This window comes from Erigeron canadensis, chromosome 1, assembly GCF_010389155.1.
Source record: "Erigeron canadensis isolate Cc75 chromosome 1, C_canadensis_v1, whole genome shotgun sequence".
NCBI classification, from domain to species: domain Eukaryota; kingdom Viridiplantae; phylum Streptophyta; class Magnoliopsida; order Asterales; family Asteraceae; genus Erigeron; species Erigeron canadensis.
The window spans coordinates 41,040,552-41,055,599 of record NC_057761.1 but is presented as its reverse complement, the minus strand read 5'-3'; the positions used below and the strand labels follow the sequence as shown (position 1 = coordinate 41,055,599).

Sequence of the window (15,048 nt, the reverse complement as noted above, 5' to 3'; positions counted from 1 at the left end):
AAGTCCTACACAATAATGTCTCCTTTCAATAGCATCACCAGGCAAATATTCATTACATTGGAAAGCCCAATATTTTTCCATGCACAAAATAAGATATTCTTGCTTCAAAATACACACCGGCCCTTCACCTATTTTAATTTATTTCTTTTGAAACTCAAAGATGAAAAATTCACTCGATATTGAAGTCCATACACATCGCAATGAAACATATATCGGTCGCCTACACAAAATTAAGTTATTTTTACCAAAGATCGAGCCTAGGACAACTCTTATCTATATACGTCAAAACTCTTATCCTTATCTGCCGTACAATCCTATAAATAAGTTATCGTTTTTCTACAGATTCTCCACAAGAAATTAAGCTATTCTTTTTCCCGGCCTATTCATAAACTAACCATAGACAAATGGAGAGTTTCCTAGCTATTCGGCGCGCTGAGCTTGTCATACATACACATGAATAGTTTTTGCCAATGAAAATTTATATTATTTGATATTTGCTATATATATGGTTGCTATTTTTCTTGATCATCACTTTTTTAGATCGTACAATTGCCGGCTTGTATTATTAATTTGCAATCCCTATAGTAGTAACTCAATGATTGCCCATAGTTATCTATACTCTTTTATAAAAAATTGTAGTATATTTGTCGAAAAATATATTTACTTTTTTAGGATGTAAAATGATCATCATACACATAAATATTTATTTCATATATCTATCAAATTTTCATTTTCCACAGTTAACATATTTCGTTCACTTTTAACATATATATGTAGTGGGAGTATATAATACTCATATATTATCTATTCATGATCATGATACTTGACAAATTTTTACTCATAAAGAATCTTTTGAATTGTTCAATCTTCTGGTGTAAGAGATTGTTTTTTCCCGAGTTTTCTAATCTTTTTTAAATGGAGGTTCATGTGGTTGTCGAATCTAACTCAATCCAAGGAAGTTTCTATAGCATTTTTAATTTTTTTTTTTTTTTAAGGTGTGGATCATTTGATCGCAACAGAAATCTAGCTTACGTTGTTTTAACCGGGTCCGCGCTAGAGAGCTCCCTCGCCCTCAATACCTATTAGAAGGAGAAACCCCTAACTAAACCGCCCGAAAGCACAACATCTAATTGGGGTAATACCTGCCCAATATCATTTTTAAATTTCTAATATAACTCGTCTTGATCACATGGCTACATCAAATTTATCAAATAAGGTTATCGATTTCATAGTGTTTCCGTAATTGGTTATTTTCCTCTCAACTTCAACAAACAAAACACACTTCAAGGGGAGTTATATATATATATATATATGCCAATGTTTTAAATACCGGTATTTTAATCGTATCAGTCGGGTACCCGGTACTGGTATTACTGGTATACCGGCCAGTATGTACCGGCACGGTAATTTAGCTTTTGTATTTTTATTTTTATAAAAATTCTACAAAACTTGTTACAATTTAACGGGAATAGTCAAAATACAAGTACAATCCACTTAAAAATTATACCAAATAGATCTTCCATAACAAAATATAAGTTTTAAAGTTTACAAATAACAAAACATAACGTTAAAGTATCAAAACATAATTTAAAAAAATTCAAAACAAATAATCAAAGTACCGGTATTACCATTCCGGTAATACCGGAAAATACCGCCCCGATATTGAATAGTGAAAATATCGGACATAATACCAAGATAGTTGTACCAGGGTACCACCCGGTATCCGGTATTCCGGGTAATACCGGCCAGTATGTACCGGTATTTAAAATACTGATATATGCTCTTCGCTCGTACTCGTAAGTAACATGGTTGGATCGTGGTTAACACCCGTACATGGGAGAACAAATGTCAAAAGGTCGATCCTCACCCATGCAAAAAGAGGGGTTCTTTTCTTATCATGTAGATAAAATTACCTGATGAAGTAAAAATAAGGCTATTTACATCTTAATCTCTCTCATACACCGTCGAGGTATTAAGACCCAAAACCATAAAAGACGACATTGGTGGTCATACTACATATATACTCTTTGCTCGTATTCGTATTCGTAACCGTGATACTATGATTATTAGAACGGAAAAGAATTTCCAGCTGGCTAGTGGCTCAAAGTGTAAAACAATATTTCAAAGCGTTTATTTTTCGAGTAAGCTGGAATATTACGTGTATAGCAATAAATTATACCCCGTACGTGGTATCGGTGCTATATTTGTGCATTTCCTATTAACTACTCGATGGTTCGGTTTTACTGAAATATAAATAGTTAATAAACACAAATAATGAATTTGTAATTGTAAGATGTATTATATTAATTCGTATTATATTGATCTAGAATTATAATAATGATCGAGTAGAATGTATCTAGCTTTCTAACATGAGATGACATTGACAAATTTATAATCAGACGAACTAATTATAGTACAATCTAAACACAATAGATTCAAAATAATGAGGAATACTTCAAGACTTATTATTCGCTGATGACATATGTTAATTAGACATCCAATCCTTTGACAGTTTGACTAACGCTATTATTTAAAGACAAAGCGAAAGTATTCTTATGTATACGAAGTATATTCAAAAGTCAAAACAGAAACAAGTTGTCCCTCAGTCATACATGCAGTGCCCATTTATTTTGTACCAATTGATGAGTAGCTAGCTAGTAAAATTAGTATACTGAAATATTGAATACTGTATTTATATGTATCACTCTTTTGTCACTTTGTGTAAGTATTATTTTGCCTTTGTTTTGTAAGGGTGAAGCCTTGAGAAAATGTGCAGATTAATTAGGGAGACAGGCATCCCCTTTGAGAAAGGTCCGGAGCATTGAAGCCGAGGTAAAAGAAGGAAACGAAAAAAAAAAAAAAAAGTCGGGTATTCCTAGGAATATTTAAATAGTAATTAAATAGTACTCGTAGTATATCAAAATCGTTGATGTACACTACATATATTATGTTTTTTATTCCTTGATCCATACATGCAAACAAATGAGTTAGTTCATTCAGCTTATCTATACTGTATTATAATTATAAAGTAAATAAGGTTTTCAGCTTTCAATTTCAATAATGTACACATGATAATGCATGATGTACCATACATCAATGCCCCACAATTTTCAACTTTTATTTTTATATCTCTTCAAATCTCAACCACTTATTTTTTTTCTCTTCTCCGTAAATTAATCATTTTATTTCTCTAATTCATTCAAAAAAAATTATCTCAAAAAACGTACATCGAACAATCATAAAAAATATATGGGTGTTCTTAAAATTTCATGTTATTTCATTAGAGATGTCATTCGATATACTTTCGACTAATTTTTAAATCTGAGGGCAGAGCCGACCCGTACGGCTAAGACATTTGGCTATTACCTTCAATTTTATGACCTATCACACTCTATGCTTTATCAGTCACATCATCTCACCGCCGCAACGCGCAGGTAACATTCTCGTCTAATAAAAAAGGGATATGACGATTTTTTTAAGCTTATATCTGTACGCTTAATCGGAGTTTATTCTGTTTCAATTATTGTGATGTTCATGAAAATATTTATCTAAGAAGGTACTTAAATAACATGAAACATTTTTTAAAGAAAGACGACGCCTACTCCACCAACCCATCTTAGTGATGATTAGATTGTTCATTATATGTTTTAAAAATAATTCAATAAACAAAATATGTTTGTAAAAAATGCAGCATTAGCTTATCGATGAAAGTTTCATTATTACAGAAATTTTACATGGTGTATATGTTAGCTAGAATAAATAGCATCCGGCTTGTTCATAGCCTATTTTCGGTTTATTGAGTTTGATACTTTGATATAAACAGAAATAACACTGATTTAAAGAGCAATCAATTATTATAAGTAAATAAGTAACGATATACTCGTATAGCATAGCATTTATGTAAAAGCATATATCTTAAACACGGTAATCATTATCTTATTATTTTCCTTAGCTAACATATTTGACTATTTCTTGGTTTTCTTGACTACAAGTAATTTTGTACATATCTCATTCCCCTAAACAAAAAAGAAACCCCTACACCCAACACCCTAATCTTCATTTGATAAGTGGCTTTAGGATTTTGCTACATTTGACTTGAATCCATGTTCCCTTTTTAGGCCTAAAAAGCACCTGCTGAATTAAATGGCAGTGTAGAGATTTGAGACTGTGTTGGTTTTAGCAACCAAAAAGTGTGCTTTTCCTTTGACAGGAGCCAAAAGTATACCAAAACTCTAAATAGTATATAACCAACAAACTTGTCATTGAAATTCCAAATTTGCCCCTAAATCAGATCACTACATCATACAACCACACGATCATGTAGAGGATTAGAGTGTCTTTACACACACTAATCACAAGTCAAAGCTATTTTTGGCTAAAAAGACTGAGCCACATAAAGTAGAAAGCAGTAAATGAGAAGCAATGTAATGTAACAAACATTGAATTTAATGCACAACACAATAAATTCTATGCCAGAAAGGATTCAGAGGGAACAAGAAGTTAAAAAAAAATATGTAAATCCTTCAAATCACTTGTACACTATGCATTACAAGTTGGAACTTAGATTATGACATTTCAATTTAAAAAAAGGCCTCTAAGGAAATAAGAACAGAAAATTCCCTCTCTGTCCCTCTTCACCATTTCTAGACTGTATGCTCATTGCTGAAAAAGCTAAAAGCTTTGCTACCATTAATTCTAATTCAGAATGACAAAAATATAGTAACAATTAATAATAACAAAACAAACAAAAATAATGTTAAAAAAAAAAAAAAAAACAACAAATAAGAATCAATTATAGCAAAGCTCTTTAAGGGACTAGTAACTTAATCTAGCTAGCTAATCAACTTAGCTTAATTAATTCTTTATTAATTATGAAGAGGGTTTGGACCTGTGTGAATTATTCTTTTATCTTCATCAAACACATTGTCACCTTCTGATCTAGCTGCACCTAGAGTACTATTTGGTGCTACATGAAAATCATGTAGTTGTTGTGCTGCCTTGAACAACATAGCTTTTCGGTGTGATGATACCGAAGTACTTCTGTGGTGATGATGGCCACAAGATGGTGGCAAATGAGTAAGAATAATTAAGATGACCCAAATCAAAAAAAGTTGAAATCTTGGATTACAAACACTTCTTCTTCTTCTTCTAGATGAGGATGATCTTGTTTTTGATGATGATGTTTTCTTTGAAGAAACTTGAGTCATATTGTAAAAATGGTACAAGAAATACTAGCTAGTATGTAAGTCTCGTTTAACTTGAAATCCTGGTTCTCTCACTGATAAGAAATTAAGCAAAGAATGAGATCTTTGACTTATTGCACAAAGTAAAGGAAATGTGTGTGTCTTATTATTAAGTTAGAAGACAAAATTTTTTTTGAGAGAGTGAGGGGGAGTGTGGGGATAGATAGATAAAAGGGAGAGTGTTCAGTGTAAACTAGCTCTAAAGATATGTAATGTTTCTATCTATCTATATCTTTCTTTTTTCTTTGTTGTTGTTTTTTCTTCCTTATCTTATGGGTCTAAGTCACATGATCGTGACCCTTGATTCCTGGAACCTTCTTATATATATCTTATTTCTGGTTCTGAATCTTTGGATTTTGCACCTTTTTAATTTGACTTGGTTTAACATATTAAATACTCCACCTAAACTTACTATACAACTATATGTTTCAGCATCTTAATTTAACTAAAATTGAATGTCACTAAATTATTACTTTATTAGATTAGATGCAAATGGTGCATTTATTTATGATATGAAGCTCATTAATTTGGTCGTATATCATAAATTATTATCTTCTTTTGAGGTAGTTTTGCAATATTGTAATTTTAGTAGAGATGGTTCGGTTTGAAGTTTGTATTGGATATTTGGATGCATCATCGAAGTTAAATGTATTATCTCCTACATGTAAGATTTCTTGTTCATAAAAAAGTAAATAATATTCGATAGTTGTTAATAACAATTTATTACTTTTACTATAATTAAGACTCATGCGTAATTATTTATACTATATTATAAAAAAATAGCCCCATGTTGAGAGTTACATGGGGAAAATGTCTAAAATACCTTTAAATATATATTACAATATTAGTCCTTAATCTTTTAAAATCTCTCAATTAACTCTTCTATACTATATTATAAAAAGAATAGCCCCCATGTTGAAAGTTACATGGGGAAATGTCTAAAATTCCTTTAAATATATATTACACTATTAGTCCTTAATCTTTTAAAATCTCTCAATTAACTCTTCTATACTATATTAGTATATTATAAAAAGAATAGCCCCATGTTGAAAGTTACATAGAAAAATGTCTAAAATACCCTTAAATATATATTACACTATTAGTCTTTAATCTTTTAAAATCTCTCAATTAACTCTATACATTAAAAACTTCTACATCAATTATTTATACCACTCGACGCCGCCTATACCACGAACAGTAGTCACCCACTAACACCGTCACCACCACAAATACCGCCGCATAGCGCGGGTACCGTGCTAGTGTATCATAAACATAGACACATTAATTATATTTAAAAAATACTTTTAATCACTACTACACAGATGTAATTAATAGCTAGAACCCACAAAATAAACCCACTATTTTTATTGACCGGGATATATATTGTTTTGAACGGTAGAATTATATTAATATTAAAATGCAACTAGCAAGATGCTAGCAACCAACGAGTACAATTACATATCAAAATAATAAAACGAAACAATAATACATTATCTCACAAAAACACAACAACATTCAATAGACCTACTGCTGCAAAGATGGGATGTGTGAAACAATAGCTTCAAAGGAACCAAATTGAAAAACACCTTATCAAATTCACCATTACAAATGACCCGTTTTTTTTATTAGAAGGATATATTAAGTCCACCTATATAAAATCTTCAAATGAAATCCGGCAACCCGTTTTTTTTATTAGCAGGGACATATCAAGGTATAAGTTTTTAGTAATCATAGTTGTGCCTAGCAAAAACCCCGTATAGATATATTTTCTCAAAATGAATGTGGGACTATCCAAAATTAATAGCTCCCGGTCCCCATGTAATGTTAAAAAAACCAGTAAAATATTATATATACTGGACAGGTTTTGGCTATTATTTTATGAAGTTTCTAAATAATAGTATATACTACACATTTTTCGAATCTCTAAACGACTTTCAATACATGGATATCAGTTATTACTAAACTATTACAATTTTTAAAATTGAAGTTGGAAATTATTGGCTTGAAAAGGTTTTACTAGTTGTTGATAAAGTTAATCATTGACCATAATAAAATTATAAAAGGACATGATATTGGTACATCGTATAAATGTCCATATAATAGTTTCTAGAGAAACTCCGGTCAAATGTATATAGCCTTTCAATATATATAGTCGTCAGAATCAGCTCTCAACAAAGTTCTAGAGGCTCATTCCGGGTTTGGGAAAAACTTTTTAAGGTTGTAAGTGTATAATTTTTGTGACAACATTCGCACCTAACTGAATTATTACAAGAATATGAAAAGTTCATATATACTTTTTTAAGTAAGAACACTAGCCCAAAGATGCTAAACTTACTAGAGCCTCGTTTTACATGTTCTATATATATATATATATATATATATACAGAGCGGTACCAGGAAAAAATTTCAAAGGGGGCAAACTTAGAAAACTTATGAAAAATAAATCTAAAAGGGGGCAAAATGTTAAAAACCTATAAAAAAAATTTAAAATTTTATGAAAAAATTAAAAATACATGACAAAATTTAAATTTGGAGGGGGGCATTGGACCCCCTTGCCCCCCCTTTAGTACCGCCCATGTATATATATATATATAGTAAAAAGATAATTTGAGAACCAAAGAACTGTGAGAACCTTTTCTGATAGGGGTAATATCTTTAATAAGCATATGAATATAAATACTAATTTAATTAAATAAGTCCCTTAAATATCTCCATAAATAATGTTTGACCCATTATTCAAATTTTTCAAGATTATTCATTCTTTTCCTACGTAAGACTTAATCAGCATCTTGCAAAACTTTTCTTTTTACATATTTTTTCTTAATTTAATAAAGTATACTTCAAAAAGATTTAGTTTGATTAAAATGTGATATTTATGATAATAAAAAGAATTATTACGTTTCTTCTTATAAATGGGACATAATGCCATCCTAAAAAATAAAATTGAAAATTTGACACTTTATTTACCCATCATTATAATTTTAATAGATTAAGAAGTTAGCCAATCGTTTATTAAATCTTCATAAATTTATAATATAAAGTTTTAAACATAAACCACAATATTAATTTATTATATTGTGTTTTTACATTTCGTTCACATATTAAGCCTCAATTTATTAAAAAAATTTAAATGTGAACATCATCATACACACGTATAAATAAAAGTTGTATACATGTGAACATCACCGTTCACATGTGTATATAAAAGTTGTTTGATTTGAACATCATCATACATGTGTTCTAAAAGTTTTTTAACATGTGAACATCATCATCCACATATGTATATAAATGTTGTTTAGATTTGAACATCATCATATATGTGTTTTAAGAGTTATTTCCCTGTGAACATCATCGTCTACATTTGTATATAAAAGTTGTTTAGACATAAAGATCATCATACACATGTGTTAATAAAAGTTATTTACATGTGAATGCAATTCATATATGATTGTTTTTAAGTACACTCGTAAATTTTTCAAAAAAAGTATGTATCTATATGTTTGTATTAATTATGTTAATATTTAAAAAACTAGAATTATGTATTGATAAAAATCGTAATCTTCTGAAATATTATATAGAATTTTGAAATCAAATAACCATTTGAATTGTCAATTTGTAGATGCCGAATTTAATGGAGTACGTGTGGAATTGACATTACGGTTTTAGAACATTTTTTAATTCCTTGTTTACCCTTTGTATTTTATAATCATTTATTTATTATTTTAAATACATATTGTTTATTAGCCATTGATTAATCTCATCTAGTGGTTTAAAATAGTTCTCGCAGTTCTCAACAAATATTTAGTTCTCGTAATAACTTAAATATATATATATATATATATATATATATATATATATATATATATATGAACTGTATTCTTATTCACCGGCCCAACAGCCTCACTAGCTCGAGTAGGTTACTTTCATCAAATGTTAAATTATTCTTTTCGTTCTTTTGGCATTACATTATAAAAAACAAAATTAAATTGAAAAATACCCTTTAGCAACGAAATTATGTATATTTGACTTTCAAAGTCAAAAAACAAGTTTATTTTGTCGTTTCTTGACTCTTTCAAGTAGAGTTATAGTTTTTCTTGTAGTGTTATATGTAACTTCCATATATATGCATTTCATATATTGGAGGTGCTCTAATACACTTGATGATGAGTATGAGGCTTTCGTTATACACTTGATGACACAGAGTTTTAGAAAAATTGAATAGATATATATGCTCTAATTAAAATTATTATTACTGGAAATTTGTGACATGCATTGGATACAAACCACTGGTACAAATTTCGCACATAAAGACCTATTAAATGGATAATAGAAACTGTTTAAACAATTGGTCTCTATGGCTACTGGTCTCTGCCATAAAGACCGGTTGACAACCGGTCTCTATTCTTACAATAAAGACAATGGTCTTTATTCTTCTTTCCCGCTTGTATAATTTGTTTCCCGCCATCAACATAAATGGTCTCTATTCTATTTTAGATATATCTGTTTATTTTTAATAAAATGGTCTCTATTCAATTTTATTTTTAAAAAAAAAACTGATCCCACTGCAAAACCTGTTGCTATTTACAATTCAGCTAGCCATTCATTTTCATAAACCTGCTGTTTCCAATTCATCTTTACAATACCAAACCAAATACAAAATACATATATGTTGCTCAACATGTCTGCCGCTATGCAATACAAAATCAAAACCATATACAAACTTGTTGCTCAACATTTAAATCCCAAAACCAAGCTTCTTGCTCAATTATCAAATACCAAAACCAAACTTCATACTGGATAACCAAATTCAATTCCAAACTACTTGCTACTCAAAACATCAAATTCAAACCACTAGTACCTAATGCTTAATCCAACTACTACACTTTATCAAATACTACATAGCATATAGCTTACTAAACATATTACAAAAGCTAAAGAAAGTTAGAGTTCCTACCAAGTCATGAAATTCTAAGAATAAACAGTCCATACTTTAGTCTTCATTAGGAACCGGAAATGCATTTGTCCAAAAGAGAACCATATCATCTAACTCCGAGTGCTCATACGGTCTTGTATTATTCCAAGGTATCTACAAATATATGTGTATATAAATAAGTTTAACATTATTACTTATATATAAGAAAACTAAATGGAAGAACCAACTTGAATGATAAAATACATATGAAATTACTTACAATAGACGGAAATGCATATTGTTGAAATTTCACAAAATCATAAATCCACCACATCACGTAGTAACCGCATTCCCAATTTAACTCTTGTTGTGGGACCTAAATACTAATAACAATTATATACTCGTATATAATAAACATCCAACATACAAATGTGTGCACATTATCCTATACTAAAAACTAACTCATAATTTACAAGTAAACATGCACATTATCCCATACCAAGGTAATTATAAACTTCCAGCACATTGTTTTCTCATACCAAAGGTCATAAACTTCCAGCAAATTGTTGAATATCATACTCCCATGTCATGTAATTAACTCAAAAAAAAATAATAGCAGAATAGGGTATTTGACCGCATGTCTTAATCAAAACTCACACATGGATTTATAAGATGATATGGATTCACATAAGTCTCCATTTATTTTGTTTGAAACTTTAATTTAACTAGCCTATGAATGTGTTACCAGTTTCAAGTTCAACTTTTACCAGCAGCAAAACGCGGGACAACATTGTAGTGTATTTCTAAAACCCAACCATCTATACCTAATACTACTATATAAAAGATAAAAATTTACCTTGGGAGAGTTCCAACGAAAACCGGGAAGAATCCTAAAATAATATTAAAAAATAATGTCTAGTTAATACTTTGTCAAACAAAACAATTCTAAGCTATATAAAAATGTAACACAAAATCTTACGATTCCACAAGACTTGATAAATGGTAGTCATCCTTGGTCTTTTTGATACACATGGAGTCTAATATATACCCCGTTAAATCATTGGGACGCAATATGAAAAACGACCAATGTCTCCTAATAATGTAATTATGTGTTAATTAGTATACACAAAAATAACATTATGCATATACAAAATGGAGTATAATATAATACATACCCTTGATGATATGGCAGTAAATAATTTTGTACGTTAGGTTTGGAAAACACTTCTCTTAAATGATTTTGAACCCTTCTTGGCTGCTTTTGACACATTAAGCCATTCACCGCAAACGGGTTCAAAAAAACACATCCACTTAGATCCAACTCTGTATCAACAGTGTTATGTAAACCCCTGAATAAAACAAGACAATGTATTATAATGCAAACTAATATCGACAAAATATAATCATATTGATAGTAATAAGCTAAGACATATTATTGTACTTACAATACAAAGAGTGCTAAAATTGTCATTTCAAGTTCCTGTTTCGTGAGCAACGCCATAACCTCCATAGGATTGACATTTATGGACAAAGAGGTATCTGATGAAAAAGTCTCGGGTGATATCGCAAGTTCAGGACAACTTCTGTTCATCCACTTGGAATGGTAATCTTGAATAAATGGTGGTCTGCTCATGATTCTTGTACTGTAGTTGTCTAACTGACTTTCTTGATCAAGATTATACGTTGTCGATGGACCAGATGATGGCTATTAACAAGTATTATTAGTTATAAATTACTACTATATAATTTCATACATAATATATAAAGTATAAGGTTACTGTATTTACCGATGCATCACAAGCAGTCCTCTTTGTTGGTATTCTTGAAGTGGATTGTTTGGAGGAAGAAGGTCGAACGTCTCCTTGGTTAGATGCCTATTTACAAGAACCATTGGTTACATAATTAGGTAAAATATTAATACAATGTGACATAAGTAGTACCTGAAATATAGAAATACGATTTTTGGGCCACTGAATGAAGTTGCCAATCATAGGCGGATGCAAGTAACTAGAGGGGGGGGGGGGAGTATGAACCCAACGAACTAAAGCCCATCTTTACTAAATTTCTTAAAATTTTAGTTATGACCCCAGTCCAAAATAATAAAAGAACCCAGCCCATAACAAAAAAAAAAAAAAATTTAGGCTTTGAGAGAAAAAAAAAAGAACGTACAGGAGTCAGGGGGAAAAACGTGTTTGGAAGCTTCACAAAGCTTTTGGTGGAAGTTTGCAATTTTGCTAATAATTGCTAGATAAATCAAGGACAACAATTTTGCACTTATAGCTATTGATATTCCACCTAAAATCTTTGATCATTCTATGGTTCCACCTTATTGAACAGGTATTTCATTTTCTAAATCCTATTTCAATTTTTAAATCCCCAATTTTATTAGGGTTTATCATTAGGTCATAATTTTAATTAGTAATGTTATAAACTTATAATGACTTTTGTTTTTTGGTTTTTGTAAAATGTTTTATAATTCTATTAGTTATTTTTGTTTTATTAGGAGACATGGAAAAATTCTTGAAAAGAAAGTTACCATCTTCAAGAGATGATGTTATTGGTAGCGAATCATCAACTAGAAATATGACTCATAATATTTCTTGACCAGCCTCTACCTCTACTCCTACAATGCCTGTATTAGTTGATTTAGATAATCTTCCATGGGATCCCGCCGATAGGAAAAGGATTCTTGAATATCACCCTAATCAAAGAGATGAGATAAGACGAAAGTATTGGCTTAGGGGACCTTGTCAACCACGTGGTCATAAGTTCCCAAAAAGGGTAATAGGGAATCAAGAAAGGGCTTTTAGCCCGAATTGGTTTAACAAGTATGGGAATTGGTTAGAATATAGTATCAAATTGGATAAAGTCTTTTGCTTGTGTTGTTATTTATGTAGAGATTATATTGTCAATCAAAGTGGTAGTGATGCTTATGTGACACAAGGCTTTAATAGTTGGAATAAGATGGAGAGACTTAAGAGTCATGTTGGTGATATTAATAGTTTTCACAATAGAGCACTTAAAAATTGTGAAGATCTAATGAAACCAAATCAATCTATTGGTATTGCCCTTCATAAGCAAGATGATATTGTTAAGAATGCGAATCGAATTAGATTAAATGCTACAATTGATGCTTGTAGATATTGCTTAAAATGTGCATTAGCATTCCGTGGACATGATGAGAAGAAAACGTCTCTTTTTAAAGGTAACTTCTTGGAGTTAATGGACTTAATTTTAAGTCAAAACGAAGAGCTTCGTAAGTTGCCAAAAGCGGCGGGGAATAATCAATATTTGGCTCCAAGTATTCAAAAAGATATTGCTACTTGCTTTGAAGTGTAAGTACTTAAATCTATTTTTAAAGATATTGGTGATGATGTTTTTGCATTATTAGTTGATGAGTCTAGTGATGTATCAAAAAAAGAGCAAATGGCGATAGTTTTAAGATATGTTGATACTCATGGACTTGTTAAAGAGATATTTGTGGGTCTTGTTCATGTAATGGAAACTTCTTCTTCGTCTCTTAAAGCTTCCATTTATGCATTTTTTGCTAAACATAAGTTGAGTTTGATGCAGTTAAGGGGTCAAGGTTATGATGGCGCAAGTAATATGCGTGGTGAGTTTAATGGTTTGAAAGCAAAAATCTTAGAAGAAAATAATTCGGCATATTATGTACATTGTTTTGCTCACCAACTTCAACTGGTGGTTGTAGCGGTTGCAAGCAATCATTTGGGCGTAGTGAATTTCTTTGACAAGTTATCTACTTTGATGAATGTGGTTTTGGCTTCATGTAAACGAACAAACATTTTGAGGGAAAAGGAGAAAGAGAGAGTGGCAAATGATATTCGTTGTGGTTTACTTACAACAGGAAGTGGCTTAAACCAAGAGCTTTCTCTAACACGGCCCGGAGATACAAGATGGAACTCTCATTACAGAACACTTTTGCGTTTGGAAGTTTTGTTTCCATCCGTTCTTAGCGTACTTGATTATGTTAAAAAGGAAGGAACAAATGGTTCTACACAGAATAAGGCAATTGGTCTCAAACGGTATTTAAATTCATTTGATTGTGTGTTTCTTTTGCATTTGATGTCACACATTTTAAGGATCACGGATGTATTGTCACGGGCACTTCAAAGAAAAGATCAAGACATTTTGGAAGCGGTTTCAATGGTGAATTCTACAAAAAGAAAACTTCAAGAGTATAGGCTTAATGGGTTTGAGCGACTTTTAGAGAAAGTCTCTTTGTTTTGTGTGAAACATGGCATCAAGTTGTTGAAAATGGATGAAATTTGTGCTAATAAAAGATGCCAAAGGGACAACATTACCAATCAACATTATTATGAGTTTGAATCTTTCAATACCATATTGGATTTGATCATCATTGAATTTGGCGATCGTTTTAGTGAGGCTAGCACCAAATTACTTGACAATATGGCCGCTTTGAATCCATGTGCTTCATTCTCTAACTTTGATGTATCAAAGTTAGTGAAGTTAAGTGAAATGTATCCTTATGATTTTGATGACAATGAAAGGAAGACTCTTTTGCATGAACTTGAGTTGTACCATGATAATGTGCAACATGATGTAAGATTTGTTAACTTGAATAGTATCACCGCTCTTGCAATGTTAATGGTGGAAACAAGGAAGCATCTTTCATACCCTTTGGTATATCGTCTATTAAAGCTAGCATTGGTTTTGCCCGTTGCAACCGCCACAGTCGAGAGATGTTTTTCGTCAATGAAGCTTGTAACGACGGATTTGCGAAATCGAATTGGTGATATGTTCTTTAACTCATGTTTGATTTGTTCGATAGAAAGAGAAGCACTTGCCAATGTCACGAATGAACAAATCATAGAGCGCTTTCTAAATATGGGTACTCGCAAAGGACAATTGTAA

General features: G+C 31.0%; 1 protein-coding gene across 1 annotated transcript; it reads left to right on the top strand.

The window, feature by feature from the left end:
• Positions 1-13,581: 13,581 nt before the first annotated feature.
• Positions 13,582-15,048, top strand: LOC122592470 (zinc finger MYM-type protein 1-like). The gene has a single exon (XM_043764710.1). It carries the CDS (start codon positions 13,582-13,584, stop codon positions 15,046-15,048), a length of 1,467 nt encoding a protein of 488 aa, XP_043620645.1.

Excerpts from the sequence above, each read along its gene's own strand:
- LOC122592470 (XM_043764710.1), top strand. The coding sequence starts at position 13,582 with ATGGCGATAGTTTTAAGATATGTTGATACTCATGGACTTGTTAAAGAG.